At 41.7% G+C, this 16372-nt stretch overlaps 1 protein-coding gene across 1 annotated transcript in view; it reads left to right on the top strand.

The window, feature by feature from the left end:
* LOC101466822 (platelet-derived growth factor receptor beta) overlaps positions 1–16372 on the top strand; it is a 46041-nt gene that overhangs the window by 26571 nt on the left and 3098 nt on the right. Inside the window, exons 18-22 of the mRNA XM_004556946.5 lie at positions 260–362; positions 434–555; positions 704–819; positions 15749–15871; positions 15960–16071. Of these exons, the coding sequence (XP_004557003.3) occupies positions 260–362; positions 434–555; positions 704–819; positions 15749–15871; positions 15960–16071 (576 nt within the window). The remainder of the gene's footprint in view (positions 1–259; positions 363–433; positions 556–703; positions 820–15748; positions 15872–15959; positions 16072–16372) is intronic.

Here is a 16372-nt window from a genome sequence, read left to right on the forward strand (position 1 = left end):
ATTTTATTTTTATTTATTTACAAGTTTCCAACTTAACCATGACTGATTATGACCAACACTAATGAGTGAACAGGTGAGGCACACCGACTGTACATAGCGGAGATTAAACAGAGCTGTTCTTGTTATCTGCAGTATCCTGGGATTATAATTTATGGAGATACTTGACTTAGTTCTAACCCAAGTCTTAGTCCTAAACCATCTCCAATGCTGTCCATACTCAAACTGATGCTAACTTAATCCTGACATGTCACCTGTGCAGGTCCCGTCTATCTGATCACTGAGTTCTGTTGTCATGGAGACCTGGTGAACTACCTGCAGAGGAACAAACATACCTTTCTACATGGAGACACACAGACCAAGAGGTCTGTCACACACCCACAGCCACACACACATGTAGATTCTGTCCAGTGCTGACTCACCGGCTCATTCACAGTGACAATGATGGAGGTTACATAGACATGAACAAAGAGGAGAGCGCTCAGTACGTTGCCATGAAGGAGCTCAGCTACGCCGACATCGAACCCGCCGTATACGAGACACCGTACACGCCTGCAGGTGATGGCTGCACACAGTTATGGCCATAAATATGTGGACACACCACACTCCTACCTGCAGAGTCAAGTCACTGAACATCCATATTAAGAAGCTGTTCCATGGACAAGTATGGGATATCTCTGGTTTAACTGGTGTTGTTCTACTTCAGACCAGCAGGAGGCATCATCGCTGCTCCTCAGTGACAGTCCTCTCCTCAGCCTCAATGATCTCATCAGCTTCTCTTACCAGATTGTTCAGGCTATGGACTTCCTATCATCTAGAAAGGTACTAACACTCATAAACGCAAATTGTTCAGTATGTACCTGTCACATGACCATAGGTGATGGGGCCTGATGATTTAAGACGTTGAATGTGAGGAGCAGGATTTTGAATTCTGAATATAACAGGGAGCCATTGCAGCGGAGTGAAGAGTTCGTGGGATGCTCCACAATGCTGGTGGCTTTGTGGATGCAGTGAGTACAATTAGTGTCTGATTACTAGCTAAGTCAGTCAGAGGTCAATAAAGTCAATATTGAATCAGTGTGTAACTTTGCCAAAACAATTGTGGGACTCTGTAGATTTCTCTGGTCCCCTCCCCAATTGGACAAGGAGTAGCATGTTTAGCCGCATCTTCTCCTTAAATTGCTGGCTGTCTGAGTGGTGTCAAAAACAATGTGGGCTTCACCCAGGAGTGCAGAGGTAGGTTGAGTATCCAAAATTGTGCTCAAGTAAGAGTAGCATTACTTTAAAATATTGTTACTCAAGTAAAAGTGAAAAGTAGTCATTCAAAAAATTACTCAAGTAAGAGTAAAGAGGCTACACTGACGCTAGGTAGTGTGACGATCCAGCGAGGAAGCAGCATCTCCTGCCGTCTTAAGTAGTCTGCCAGGAATAATGCTTGTGATGAGAAGCTAGAGCAGAATCAGTGTGAATGAGCCAATCGTGTGCATTAAGGGTGGGTTCAGAGGTGGGGAAGCAAAGTCCAGTTCCGCCCTGGTGGGAGACAAAAACACACCACACTCTCTCCAGATGCTGAGAACTATGACAATAAATACACAAATTTTAGTATTTTCCAAAAGAATATATTTAAAAACATTAACAAATTAAAGCTGCAAGCAGCGTTAAGACGGCCCTCGTACCCCGGCGTGTCGAGCCACGCCCATCACCTACGCCCAGCAGGTCCTATCTAATGTCACACTGATGGATTTAACGCGTAGAAGAACAAGATAAAATTTCATTTTGTTCAATGATGATTATACTCTACTTTGCATTTCCTCTTTCCACTAGGTGGCGCTCTAAACATTACTGAGAAATGGCATATCAAACATTTTTGAGCTTGGCTCTCATCATGCCTGTGAAGTTTGGGAGAGACTGGGCATTGTGTCTTTGAATGACAGCAGTTTCGTGCTTTTTGGCGGGTGCTTAAAACTCCGCGTGACGCCATGGCCATGCCATTTCACCAAACGTAAAATGCTTCGCAATATAACATCACAAACATCTTTAGATTCCATTCACTGACAATCACATCAGTCTGATGAGATCCTTAGGAGGAGGTTGTTAAAGTACGAGGCCTGAAAAGAGGAACAAAATGTCACCAAAATTACACCTTCAATTGACAATGGCTGACTTCCTGTTGGATTTGAGGTATTGCTCCAAGACACCTTTTTGTACATCTTGATATCTTACATTAACTTCAGAGTCAAAAATCAAACATAGGGCAAGGGTATTTTGAAGTTTTGTAGGGGGTGCTGTGGAGCCATTTTGCAATATTTAATGAAAATGATCAGACAAAAAGAAAGCCTTCCTCACATTGGAGGTGTGTGCCAGATTTCAAGATTTTTTGAGGTTTCCAAGCCCCTCAAAAGCTACATCATGTTCCATGGTAAAAATGGTAAATGGCCTGTATTTGTGTAGTGCTTTACTTAGTCCCTAGGGACCCCAAAGCGCTTTACACGTTCAGTCATCCACCCATTCACACACACATTCACACACTTGTGATGGCAAGCTACATTGTAGCCAGAGCTGCCCTGGGGCGCACTGACAGAGGTGAATCATGGTGAATCGCCTTGCCACACGGGTGCGCCATTCAATTTAAATTCACAATTAGAATAGAATAGGAGTAATCCTTTAATTGTCCCACAAGGGGAAATTCAGTTGTAACAGCAGCAAGAAAAATACATACACAAACAAACAGTACACAGGGCACAGAGCAGTAACATACAATTTTTTTACATATTTACATCAAGGACAATAGTTACCAAAATCAGAGTACTGTACAGTTATTAAAATTAAATATAATTATGACACTGAAACATCATTGGGGACTGATGTTTATTCTCACCACTTTTCAGATGAATCTGATCATCATGTGAGGAGCAGTACATCCAAGTGTAAGACATGACATTTCCTGTTCCCACTAGGTGGCGCTCTGAGTATTTCTGACAATGTGCATATCAGTCTGTTCAGGGTGGGAGTGTTATCCTGCTTGTGAAGTTTGGGGGCAATCAGACTGGATTCCTTTAAGTTATAGCAATTTTGGTCTTCATGGCGACACATCAATGTTCGCCCTGCTGCTGGGGTCACGCCCTTTGCTGAAAACTCACAGTTTCCAATATGGTAAATGGCCTGTATTTATATAGCGCTTCACTAGTCCCTAAGGACCCCAAAGCGCTTTACACATCCAGTCATCCACCCATTCACACACACATTCACACACTGGTGATGGCAGCTACATTCTAGCCACAGCCACCCTGGGGCGCACTGACAGAGGCGAGGCTGCCGGACACTGGCGCCACCGGGCCCTCTGACCAACACCAGTAGGCAACGGGTGAAGTGTCTTGGCCAAGGACACAACGACCGAGACTGTCCGAGCCGGGGCTCGAACCGGCAAACTTCCGATTACAAGGCGAACTCCCAACTCTTGAGCCACGATCGCCCCAATACAGCCCAAGACCAACTCCTTAAGGCTTTCCTAGAGAAATTTAAGGCTGCTGAGGGCACTAATTTCTATACTGCACACCAAAGTTTAAAACATGACATTTCCTGTTCCCACTAAGTGGCGCTCTCCCCAATGTCAAATGCGTTGCATTGATGGGCTCATGACTTTTTTGTTTGTCAAAATTTGGGCAAAATTTTATTCATGTAGCTCAAAGTTTGTGTTCTTGGGACTTCATTTAACAATGTATAGGTGGCGCTCCAGACCATTTTGCAATGCTCATATGTGAAACCATTAAAACACGTAATTTTTCACCAGACCTGACATGTGTGCAAAATTTCATGAGTTTTTGAGCATGGTAAACTTGTGCTTTTGTTTTCACTAAATATTATTAATAGTAATATTATTATTATTAATAAACGAAACAGATACAAAAGGGCCTTCGCGGTCTCAGGGCTCGGGCCCCAATTAAGGCACAACAATTCTAATTTCCAGATTTCGGTTTTTCACAACATAAAACTTTTTAACCAATACATACAATAAATAATATAAATATATAAACGGAGCAAACCATATCCAGTGATAAGAATGTGCTGTAGACTTTAAAGTCACTTTTAATCCAAATGGTACAGTAGCCTCAGAGAAAACATTAGAACATGTACATAGAAGCCAGTTTACTTTACCATAAACTATATGGGTGTGCATCTATTTCTGCATATTTAGCAAAAATTTGCCATTTCTTCGCTCAGTGAAATGATGGTTAAGCTTCAGCAGCAGTTTGCTCTCAAGGTTCTTGCTGTGGAGATGTAACTGTTTAACAGTGAACAGGAGTCCTGCCTTACTAAGAAGTCCTTCACAAGCTCCAGATGCAGGAAGAGCTGTATTGATTTTAAATGACAGGTTCTTGATGTGGGGAAAGACATGCAATAGATTCACACCTCCAGTAAACAGACATGAAAGGTACCTCTCCTGCTACTCGGCTCCTGGCTTTCCTGACCCCATGGATCCAAAGAAGTCATCTTCATCAGACAGGCTGCTGTTTGTGCTGGCCTCATCCAGCTCTGTGTCTAGGTGATGTCTGATGAAGTTCAGACCTGTGGAAAGATGTATGGTTTTCAAAAGAATGAGGTCTGGGCATTACAGTGCTGTATAGCCTGCCAAGCTGCGGATGTTTGGCATAAAAATGTTGTCACACTGGAGATGTTTTTTACTAACTCTTGTTGAAAAACAAAATGTTGTCATTCATATCCCGCACAAACAGTTTGCAATGAATTCCAGATTAAGTTTAGAATAGGAACGTATGCAAGGCTAAGCAGTGCTAGCTAATAGATCCTCCTTGCACGTTTTGGCTGTTACTCCAGGGAAAGACGAGAAAGACGGTGATGAAAGCCGTGACTGGCTGCAAAAAGATGAAACCCCGTCCCTTCCAACCAAAGGGAAGGGAGACGGATGAAGCTAGCCTCCTAACACAGGCTGTTTAAACTAAAGCTGCTGTTTCACATAATAAACCCTGTCAACCGCAGCATTGCCTTCTGATTTAAATGGTAAATGGCCTGTATTTGTATAGTCCTTTACTTAGTCCCTAAGGACCCCAAAGCGCTTTACACTACATTCAGTCATTCACACATTCACACACTTTAACAGTTAAAGCAGTAGAGACAAGCTGTGTTTACATTTGCGTGGAACTCTAACTTCATTAACCAGGCTAGCTGTTAGCTTATAGCTCACACAGTTTGTGGGTGATAGGTTATCTCAAACTTATCTCACCACAACGTGGCGCCGAAAATATGATGTGATTCTAGTTTGGTCAAACTCAGGAAGGAAGGAGGAAACCGCCTCCATATCCCCGCAGTCATGTGACGGACCTCTCCACAGGGAAGAAGTGAACAAGGCAAAGGAGGTCCAGTATCCTAAAACTATTAAACATGCCCTCACTGCAACACACCAGAATAAAATTATTAGGTCATTAGCGAGTACTTGACTGCATGCTGAGGTGGCAGTTCAGCCATTTAATTCATGTGTGTTGGACTACAGACATATCAAAAAGTTGTTGACACAACATTAGACTGAAGTCCACCTAGTAGGGCTGGGCGATATGACCCAAAATTCATATCTCGATATTTTTTAGCTGGATGGCGACATAAGATATATATCTCGATTTTTTTTTTTTAAAGCCATAAGTTAAGAACAAAAAGAGAGTTCTTAGTCACACTGTGTCCCAGATGTCACACGGGCACTTTTATTTACATACAGCGTAGATGTACATGAAGAAATTACTCAAAAATAAATTATCAGCATTTATTAAATAATCATGGTCCATAAATAAAAGAAAACAATGTTGTTTTTGTGCATAACAAAAAGCTCACAATTGTGCAGTCAAAATGTAAACTAATAGACGCTGAGCGTAATAACAAAGAGACAGATTTCACAGCTGCACCACGTCTCTGAACAGGTGCCATTTATGGTCCTTATACACACACAGTACGTATCACTCCGCGAGGCTCCTCCTCGGTAGCCGTAATCCTCTGACAATCCATCAAGCGGTGCAGCTCCGTAGCTTAGCAAAGTCATATTAAAACATTTTTTGACAGATTGCTGAGCGCTGTGTACCACATAAAATCGGTTCGCGGTCAGTGAGCACAACCAGAATTCATACATAAGGCGCACTGTCAAGTTTTGAGAAAATGAAAGGATTTTAGGCCGTGCAGCTCCTCCGGGCTGCATGTCGTTAGCGAGGTTAGCTCGCTAACACGTTGACACCGTCCGGCGATCCGCAGTAACTTGCTAACGGAGATTTTCCGCTTTCATCTTGTCATTGCCTGCAGGTGAAACTATGGGGGAGGGGGAGTTGTGTTCAGTGAAGGAGAGACAAAAGTGGATGAAAGAGAGGCAAACCTGCGGCTCCACAAGTATAATTATAACGTAACATAGACTATATCGATATAAACGATATTATCACATCTTATATCTCGTATGAAAATATATCGATATTTTTAAAAAACTTGATATATCGCCCAGCCCTACCACCTAGCCACAGCTAAAAAGAAATTTAGAGTAAACTTACCTGGACACAGTTAGACAAGTTGAGTTTTTTCATGCTGAAATGTTGGTTTGTTGTGGCTCACACTGAAGTCACCGCATTATAAAGCTGTTCTTGTAAGCGAAACATTCTTTGTATTTGAGGCCAAGGGTGTTCATCCTCTTCAATTCTAGCGGAGATGGTTGCCTCTCCCATGTTATTATGTGTTTCTTCTTTCTTGGGCCACTCTGCCCGCCATAGTGAATAACTGGTCATGTGACTGCATGCCTACATCTGATTGGTGAAAGAGGTACAGGAAACTCCACTGGTGGCACAATCTGTTATTTCTAGTATTATCTAATGTTTGAAATTAATTACCATTTTTTTTAAGTAATGAGTCAAATATTGCCAAATATAGAAGAATAACAGTAGTTCCTTCTTCACAAATGTACTCCAGTATGAGTAAAAAGTATGGTGCAATAAAGGTACTGCTAGGAGTACTTCTTTTTTTCAAAAACGTACTCAAGTAAATGTAAAAGAGTAAATCAAACTCGTTACTATCCACCTCTGCAGGAGTGCCATGTTTAGCCAGATGTTCACTTAAATTGTTGGCTGTCTGAGTGGTGTCCAAAAAACGATATGGGCTTCATAGATAATTGGGAAACTTTCTGTAGGAAACCTGGTCTTGTTAGGAGAGATGGCATCCAACCTCCCAAAATATGACTATCCAGAGTTGAGACCAGAAAGCAGAGTTGCAGTCTTACACGCCTCTCTGCAGCTTCTCTCCTCCTGTTACCCCCCAAAACCCCATCTCCACAGAGACTGTGTCAGCTCCCAAACAGACAAAAAACAAACTAAAAACCAGCAATTTAAACACAAAATATATATATAGTACGCACAACAGCACAAAAGAGTAAAACAGGGAAATTTATTATATTATTATTATTATCATCTTCATGGTTATTATTATTTTTATTATTAAACATTAAGTCTCTCTCTTCCGAGTCTTTGTTAGTGTAGCCAAGTACAGGATAGGGTAGGGGAAATTAAAGTAAGATGGAGAGAATGCTCCAATAGCTAGATTCGTAGGGGGGATAAAGTGAGTTGCGTGGAGAAGAATGACTGGAGCCACAGGTAAAGTTGCTATGAATTGTATTAAACTATTTAGCAACAATTTAACAGCATTTCATGAACAGGAATGAAAACATAAAATATAATACAGTGACAGCAATAATAATAACAATCAGAATCCTATCTGAGCACAGATATGTCAGTCTTGCCGGCTTAATAGTCAGTGTTCAGTCAAGTCAAACCCAACAGGTCAAAAGTTTGTGATTGGTGCGATTTCATCCTACCGCACTGTTGCAATTGTTCATGAGAGAAGAGCAACCTGCCCTTCTGGGCCAACTCGGAATGGCTGTGGTTCAGTTCAAAGGGAAAGGCTCGCCATCTTCCTCGTCAGGAAGAGATCCAGGTCTCACGATCCCAAAAAAGAAAACCTAGCCTGTAAAAAACAGGACTATTACTAATTCAGTTCACACTCTAATGATATACATGGCCATATGTGTAAATAATGCAAGTGCTATAACAAAACAAGCACAAAACATTAATTCTAATTTCTAACTATAGTCTATACAGTGCATCTTAATCATGAATGCAATCTTTAAATCACAATCAGCTTATTCTATCATCAATGTGCACATTTCTATCAGAGATCAGAAATAAACCATAAACTATGGTAGATTTTTTTTTTTTTTTTTTTTTTTTTTTACAGCATTGCCCTTTAACTGAATTACAGGAGCATTGCTTTACACTGCATAGCAATGAAGCAATATATTATTTACACTCAATGTACAAAATAGAATTACCAAAAGAATATACAAAAACTCACAGGCTGTAGTTTTACAGTATGTGGTAACGTATCAGCACAGTAAGAATACACACGGACATCTATCCAGTGCCGCTCGAGCATCAAATGTAACAAAATAAAGTAGATTCATGACCTTTAAGATCAACATTAACTTATTCCATCATCTAATTTTAGTGCATTTAATATTCAACAAGTAATACTAGAACATCATCAGCACACAAGCTGAGTGCTCAAAATGGCTGAACTCCATGAGAAACCCCGTGTGTTCTCCCACAGTGAAAACGTGGTCAGCTACAGCTGCAGCTATGAGCATTAGGCTAGTTAGCTTTTCAATTAGCCTGATTCGCCCAGTCCCAGTTTAACTCACCAGCACACTTCTAATGTTCAACTCTCAGAGAGGATCTTGTTCAACTCTCAGAGAGGATCTTGTTCAACTCTCAGAGAGGATCTTGTTCAACTCTCAGAGAGGATCTTGTCCAACTCTCAGAGAGGATCTTGTCCACTTCATCCGCTCCCGCGCAGATCTACAACATTGAAATTGGGCCATTATATTCCCTGTTAACTTCTTGTTAGCTTTTTAGCTTCAAGGTTAGCTTAACAGCTTCTGACTCACCGCGATGGTTTCAAGGTCCAAAATGTTCACAATAAATCAGGTCCGTTTCTCCAAGGTCCATGCAGATCTCCGGTATGGATATTTGCTCAATTTATCAAGTTAATAGTTATTTTCCAGCGAAAAGCTTGGCGGTGAAAACCAGCGATGGTCTCGTGCTCCTCCGTCTCTCTCTGTGTCTGAGCATGTGACGGTACAGAGCAGGGGAAGGCGAGGCTTGTTCCTTCCTAACCAGTAGGGGTGTTAAATATACTCTTTGGGTTTTATTTAGAGCTGGGCGATATAAGATTTTTTCATATCACGATATGTTTTTTTCATTTCAGGCGATAACGATATCTATCACGATATAAGCCAAATAACTATATTTGTAAGATTTAAATGTGCCATTGCTCACAAGTAAAATGTGAAATAATCAGCAGCTTGTTTTTATTTAAATATTTATTTCCCATAATAAGTTCATCCATTAAGTGGACGCGAATGGATGGATGAAGTTCAACAGGGTAGATGTACTTAAGGAACATGAGACTTTTTCAGATAAATAAAGGCAAATATTGCAAACTACACAAAAGGCAGCCGCTAAAGCGTTTAAGTTTCAAAACAGAACAAACGAAACAGACTAAATTGTCAATTCCACTTAGAAACAAAATATTAATTCTAAAAATAAATCTTAGTTTGTTTTACAGAAGAACAGACAAAACTGACTAACTTTTGTCAATATCAAATAAACTGAGAACTAAAAGGAAATTCTCAATCTCTCCTTGTTGTATAGCTGAGCTTTTCAAACAGTTTTAACAGTTACTTTAGTCTGACAAAAGCCGAATGACGAATTAGCGCTTCCAGTCAGAGACGTGTCCACACGTACACGGGTATTTTTGAAAACTGAGATTTTCCGTTTTCGTTTTAAAAAATAATCCCGTCCACACATAAAGGCAGAAATGAAGGAAAACGCTGCTATGAACATGCCAAAGCAGCAGGTGGCGCTAGATTCCTAACCGTGCAGAAATGTTGGCCAATCAGAAGTCTAGAAGCCTCGGTGGGAAAAAGTAAACAAAGCTGGGGCATAGAAGCAGAACCGAGTCGTATGTGTGGAGGGACAGTAACTGTGTGTATATGTAAGCATTTAAACACTGCAGAGAGTAGAATTAACAGTATTGTAGAAATTCATTTCACCGAAACAATAACGTGGCGCACAGTGTGACGCATGCACCAGTTTATTGTATTTCCAGACTTGCTTTCGGCACATTTACAGTGCACGCTACTCTGTTTTTTGTCAAACTTGAAATAGCCGAAATACCTTCACACTACGGAACTTCTATGGCTCTTCCGTTCGACAATCTCTCCGGCGTTGGAACCATCATCTGTTTTTTCTTCGGTCACGCTCGGTTGATTTTTCTAGTCGGCGCACTAATTTCCTCCATTACCCGGGCGGTACGGTGGCTGGCTGCTTCCCAAACAAATACACATGTGCGGCTTGGCACTTGTGCTGTACGTAACAAGTCACGTGACGCTGCGGCTGTGATTGGTTCGGCTCTGCACTACTTAATTTGGATTGGCTGACCTTTTTTCTTTTTTTTTAAGAGGACAAAAGCGGCGAGGTCTATCACGATAGTTTAATTTCTCTAACGAGTAAAAGTTATATCGCGATACATATCGTTATCGTTCTATCGCCCAGCTCTAGTTTTATTCTTATATTTATAGTATTTATCTTTTATTATTGATTTATTTTTGATCAACTCAGTGATTAACAGAGTAATGATAAATCCCAATTAACAATAACATGTTGTAGTGCATTACTGAGTCGTGTAAACTCACTGGGTTACATTAGTATACTCTGCCTTACACACTGTACAACCTCATTAGTTCCCAGAATTTAACAAAATTATGCAAACTCTGCCTCAAAAAAACTAAGTGAAGCTTACTTAAGATGACTGTTAGGACAACTTATTCATTGCAAGTACACTGCAATACAATACAAATTTATTAATATAGCACATTTAAAACCAGGGGTACACAAAGTGCTTCACGAAGCAATAGACAATAAATCATTATACTGAGCAATGAAAAATTAAAAACACAGTAAAATGAAGGACAAGCAAAATCATTAGTGAGTAGAGATAGGGAGAATACATAATAATCTAGGGAAAGATGCAGCGATTAAGAAATGAGAATTAACAAGGGAAAAAAGCGGGTTTAAATATTAAGTTTTCAAGCGTGCTTTAAAAGATTGAATGGTGCCAGAGGCACGAATGGTAACAGGGAGACTATTAAGAGGTATGGTGCTAGGCATGGTCACCTCTAGTCTTCAGACGGTGCCTGGGTTAAGCCAGGAGTAACTGTCCACATGATCGCAATGAACGGCCGGGAGTATAAAGACTGAGGAGGTCAGTAAGATAGTCCGGTTGTTTAGGCATTTGAAAGTAAGCAACAGGACTTTGAAATCGATACGAAATTTAATAGGCAGTCAATGTAAGTCAGAAAGCACAGGGTGGTGGGTGGGTTCCAGAGTGTGGGGGTGCCTACTGGGGTCAGCAGGGGAGCTGGCCTTCCCTCCCCATCCTCCTCAGTTGCCTCCCTCTTCCCGCTCCACCACGCTCCACCACGCTCACCCACACATGCAGGGCCTTGGGGTGCAGGTGTGTCACCAGGGTGCAGGGGAGGCACTCCCCCTCTGTCCCCTTCTGGCCACCTGTGCCTCAATTTTATTCTGCAAACTAGACATCCACATTACTCATACTCTCATAACACATACATATAGGTCCTTGGGGGTGGGCACGTTTTACAGGCTCCAGAGGATGATCTGTGTATTCAAACCCATCTTTGGTGCTGGTGCCCTACCCTCAATTTTAAATGCATATAGACACTGAGGGTTTTTGGGAGGAGCCGTGCTGCTCTCTGGCAGCAGCACCATGCCCTCCTGTGTTTGAATTGCACTTTAGAACAGCACGCAGCAACACTACATAAGAGCGGGTGGAGGGCGGTTTGGGGTCCTCTCCCACACCCGTTCTGTTAACTGTCAGGGCTGGGGTGCTGGGAGGAGGTGCTGGCCGTCAGATTGGGGTTTGGGATGCGGGGGTACCTGGACCTGGGATATAGAATATGTTTGGGGAGTGTGAATGTGTGTAGAGTGTCTATTTGTGGCTGCTTGGTGACCTCTCGTTTGGGGCTCTCCTCAGCTCTTCCCAGGAGGGTGGCACAGTTGCCCCTTTGGTGGTCCTCCTTGGGTCCTCGTACTCTGGGGCCTCTGGATGTCTGGGGCCTTGATCTCCTCCATACCTGCTTCATGCCCTGGGGGGGCGGTGCTATGGCTCCCCACACTCCCTAGCAGATCGTTACATGGAGAAACCTTTTGAATACAAGCGTGCTGATCCACACAGGTGTGCACACAGGTGTACACACGGGTGTTCACAGACACAAACTTCACCTTTTTTGGCTGCTACCCCAAAGCACATTGTGCACTGTCGATCTTGTGTGCTGCACAATAACATTTAATATTTAGTATCTACTGTTATCTACTGCTAGCTAGTTTGTTGTGATAGTGTTGTATTTATTATGTTGCTCTTTCTTGCTTGTTTTCTCTTCTGTTTTTTTTCTCCATACAGGTGATCCAGGTGTTTTGTTTTCCCCCCTTTCTCACCATCTCTTCTCCCCTCTATTTTTCTTTCTCTCCATCTTTTTCTTTCTTTCTTTCTCCCTGTCCTATCCCCCAGTCATGTCTGTCCCGTCTGTAACAACCGAAAATCTAATAAAATAAATACACAATTATAATTAAGGTCAATTAAATGGACCAATATGGCAAGGCCATGATGATCCACTTGGTAAAGTAAATCTGCTTGGCATCTTTCTCGGCCTTCAAAAAACATGTCACGGCTGCGCAGCAGTCATGTGGTGAATTGAGAAAAGGATCCAAAATGCTGGCACTGGCTAGGGTGCGAGTGAAAGTTTATTTACAGAGGTGATAAGGTGACAAAAACAGGATGAGCAGAGCGGGGAGTAAACAAACCTAAACTGGGGAAAACTAAAGAACTCGGAGAGACGCAGACTGAACACCAGGTTAAAAATTGAGCCTCAAAGCTAGAGAAGGTGGGAGAAGGCAGTCGCCGAAATGTAAGTTTGTTTTTAAAGACCATGGCTCCACCATTCCCTGTGAGTCTTGGTAATCTGAAAAAAAAACACAGTCAGGGGGAAGAAGTTTGGAGAAGCCTCCAAAAATTTGATTCTGTTCATCTGGAAAGGAGCTCACTGGAGCAAATCCAAGTTTCGGTCAGGAACAACACATCCAGATGTAGAGTAAGGAAAAGATTATTTATAATGAATGCTTACTACGCTTCCTGATGGACCTCTTAAACAGGGTGGGTGGAGGCAAGCAGATTGTTTAGGCAGACAGGTACACAGCAGTGTAGCGTCTCCAAAATCCCGATGTGGATCCGACTCATGAAAAAGCGGTCGCTGGAAATTTAACCAAGTTAGCCGATCATATGTGATTAATGTGTTATTCTCAGAGAGGCACAAAGCTAAAACAAGAATAAAAAGCACACAACAGTCAAAATAAAAAGTACGAAAACAGAAACGGGGGTAACAAGAGGTAGGAGGACACCTCTTGTTACACAGTACAGAGTACTAAGAATGAATTGATGTTCTTGACTATGCAATACTAATTGTTTACTCACTGGCAAACATTTCAAGTGCTACTAAATTAAAAAAAACAATTTGTGGTAGCATACTATTTTAAATTTTGCTTACACACAAATTAAATGCAAGTCAGTCCAACTTTTATTTTCAATAGCAAAAATCCAGAGGGAGAAAAACCAGAAAATTATTTAGAAGCTGATTTGATCCTTAATGGCTGTGCAGCCATTATAACTTACAACACAGAAGGTCAATGTTGACCTCATACAACCAAATTAGACTAGCACATTCCTACAAGCAGGGCTCTAGACAAATTTTTTGCCACGGTTGCACTTGTGTGCCTAACTTTTTTTAGGCACACCAGCACAAAAGTTAGGTGCATCCAAATTGTTCAACTGCATTGCTTAAAACCGCAGTTTTACATGTGCACTTTTTCGGGGGGGAAATTGCTGTCCATACAGACAATATTGATTTGTAAATAATTAACTAACAGTCTTGTCAATACAAAGTTCTTTATTTGGAGCACAGTTCTACAAGAAAGATAAGTTACTGAAAAAGTGCTTGTGCTTAAAGTGCTTTGGCTCTCTTTGGTGATATTGTAGACAATGTCAGAGCTGGCTATGAATTTCAGATGGATCAGGCCTTAACTTAACAAAAAAGTTATCAATCGTTCTTTTCATTTTTTCTCATTACCCATAGCTACATCCACTTCTGTCAGGCCAAGGCTGCTCACTGGGGCTGGGTACCATCACTGATTTCTACAATCCATTCGATTCCGATTCACAAAGTCCTGATTCTATTCAATTTTGTCTCAGACATTCAGAAATATTATAATTCTGATCCTTTATCAGTACTGACAATTGTGAGACTTCATCAGAGGTGTGAGCATCACAGCAGATGTCTTTGTGTCAAAGAAACTGAGAATAAAACACAGAAAAACATGAAGGAGATTTTCCTGGTTTTTAGCGGCCGGCAGCGCTGTAAGCAACGGTAGACTGGTGGGTAATAAGCGAATGAATAATGCAGAAAACAGAGATTTGAGATGGGAAACTGTTCTTGAAGTACACAGAGAGAGAGAGAACTGTGCATGAAGTGTGATTTTATCGTGGTGGAAGCAAAACAGCAAAAGTAAGAGTTAATAAATGACGACATTTATCAAATGTGAATCATAGTTTGGATCTTCTTTTGCTGCTAGTCAGTGAATTTTGGTTGGAGACAGACAAAACCTGCAGCTCAGAATCAGCGCAAAAACACGATTCTGATGCGTCGGGTCTGCTCTGTGTTTACTTCTTTGTGCAGAATCCGTGTACCTGCTCTCATTTGCTGTTTGGTGGTTGTTGAAATAGTTCTGAGAGCTTTAACCTGAAATTCTGGCAAAATACAGTAATATTTAAAAGTCGATTCAGGATTTAATGAATCGATATCGCTTTATTCAAGCTATTCAGAGAGGTCCCGCCCCTGACTATCTCTGATTGGTTTAGACCATGATAGGGGCATAATGTGTTGCAGGGAATTTTTTAATTTTATTTTTTTACTCGAAAAGTTGGTCGCACTGGTGCAACCTAGGATTTTTTTTTAGTCGCACCATTGAAAAATTTGGTCGCATTTGGACCAAATTGGTTGCACTCCAGAGGCCTGTACAAGTCTGCTCAAAGAAGTCCTGCCATTAATTAATGCTTCAGTCTTAAATATGATCAACCTATCTCTAATAATCAGCTATGTACCACAGGCCTTCAAGCTGGCTGTAGTTAAACCTTTACTCAAAAAGCATCTCTAGGCCCAGCAGTCTTAGCTAATTATAGGCCAATCTCCAACCTTCCTTTCATATCAAACATCCTTGACAATTCTTTCAGTGGTGCAAGTTTCAGTCACTGTTAAAATGTCCTGTTTATATGGTTGAAACCTGCAGTCAGCTGAGACTGAATAAGTCACCTGATGCTGATGAAACATTTCTCCCACTGAAAATGTCCAGATGAACGCAGTCAACTTTAGGGATTTCCTTACTTGGAGCATGAGCGTGCATCAAGACACCACTGTGCGATGTAACAGGAACAGGAAGTGATACTGAGATACGAGGGTTTTGTTGACCAGTTGATGTACTCACATGTTACCTTGTTTACCTATTTATCTGTATTCGTGTTGTGTGTCCCTCAGTGTGTGCACAGAGATCTGGCGGCGAGGAACATTCTAGTGTGCGAGGGGAAGCTGGTGAAGGTCTGTGACTTTGGTTTGGCCAGAGACCTGCTGAAGGACCAGGATTACATCGCCAGGGGAAACGTTAGTTAACCAGTTCAGTCAACTATACTGAGGGCTCCTGACATCATCAGGTCAGGTGTTCACCTGTGCACCCACCTGTGTGTTTCAGAGCTTCCTGCCGCTGAAGTGGATGTCTCCAGAGAGCATCTTCCAGAACATTTACAGCTCGCAGAGCGATGTTTGGTCCTATGGAGTTCTGCTGTGGGAGATATTCTCTCTGGGTAACCCAGTCTGTCACACCAGTGTCCGGCAGCCTCGCCTCTGTCAGTGCGCCCCAGGGTGGCTGTGGCTACAATGTAGCTGCCATCACCAGTGTGTGAATGTGTGTGTGAATGGGTGGATGACTGGTTGTGTAAAGCGCTTTGGGGTCCTTACGGACTAGAAAAGCGCTATATAAATACAGGCCATTTACCATTTACCATTAACAGGGGGTGGACTGGTTGAAGTTTATTGATTCTTCTTGCTGACCTTTACCCTTTAAAGTTATACACACAGTTTTAATTTGAAGTTGTAAATTGGTCA

The sequence above is a fragment of the Maylandia zebra genome, linkage group LG10 (assembly GCF_041146795.1).
Source record: "Maylandia zebra isolate NMK-2024a linkage group LG10, Mzebra_GT3a, whole genome shotgun sequence".
In the NCBI taxonomy this organism is placed as follows: Eukaryota; Metazoa; Chordata; class Actinopteri; order Cichliformes; family Cichlidae; genus Maylandia; species Maylandia zebra.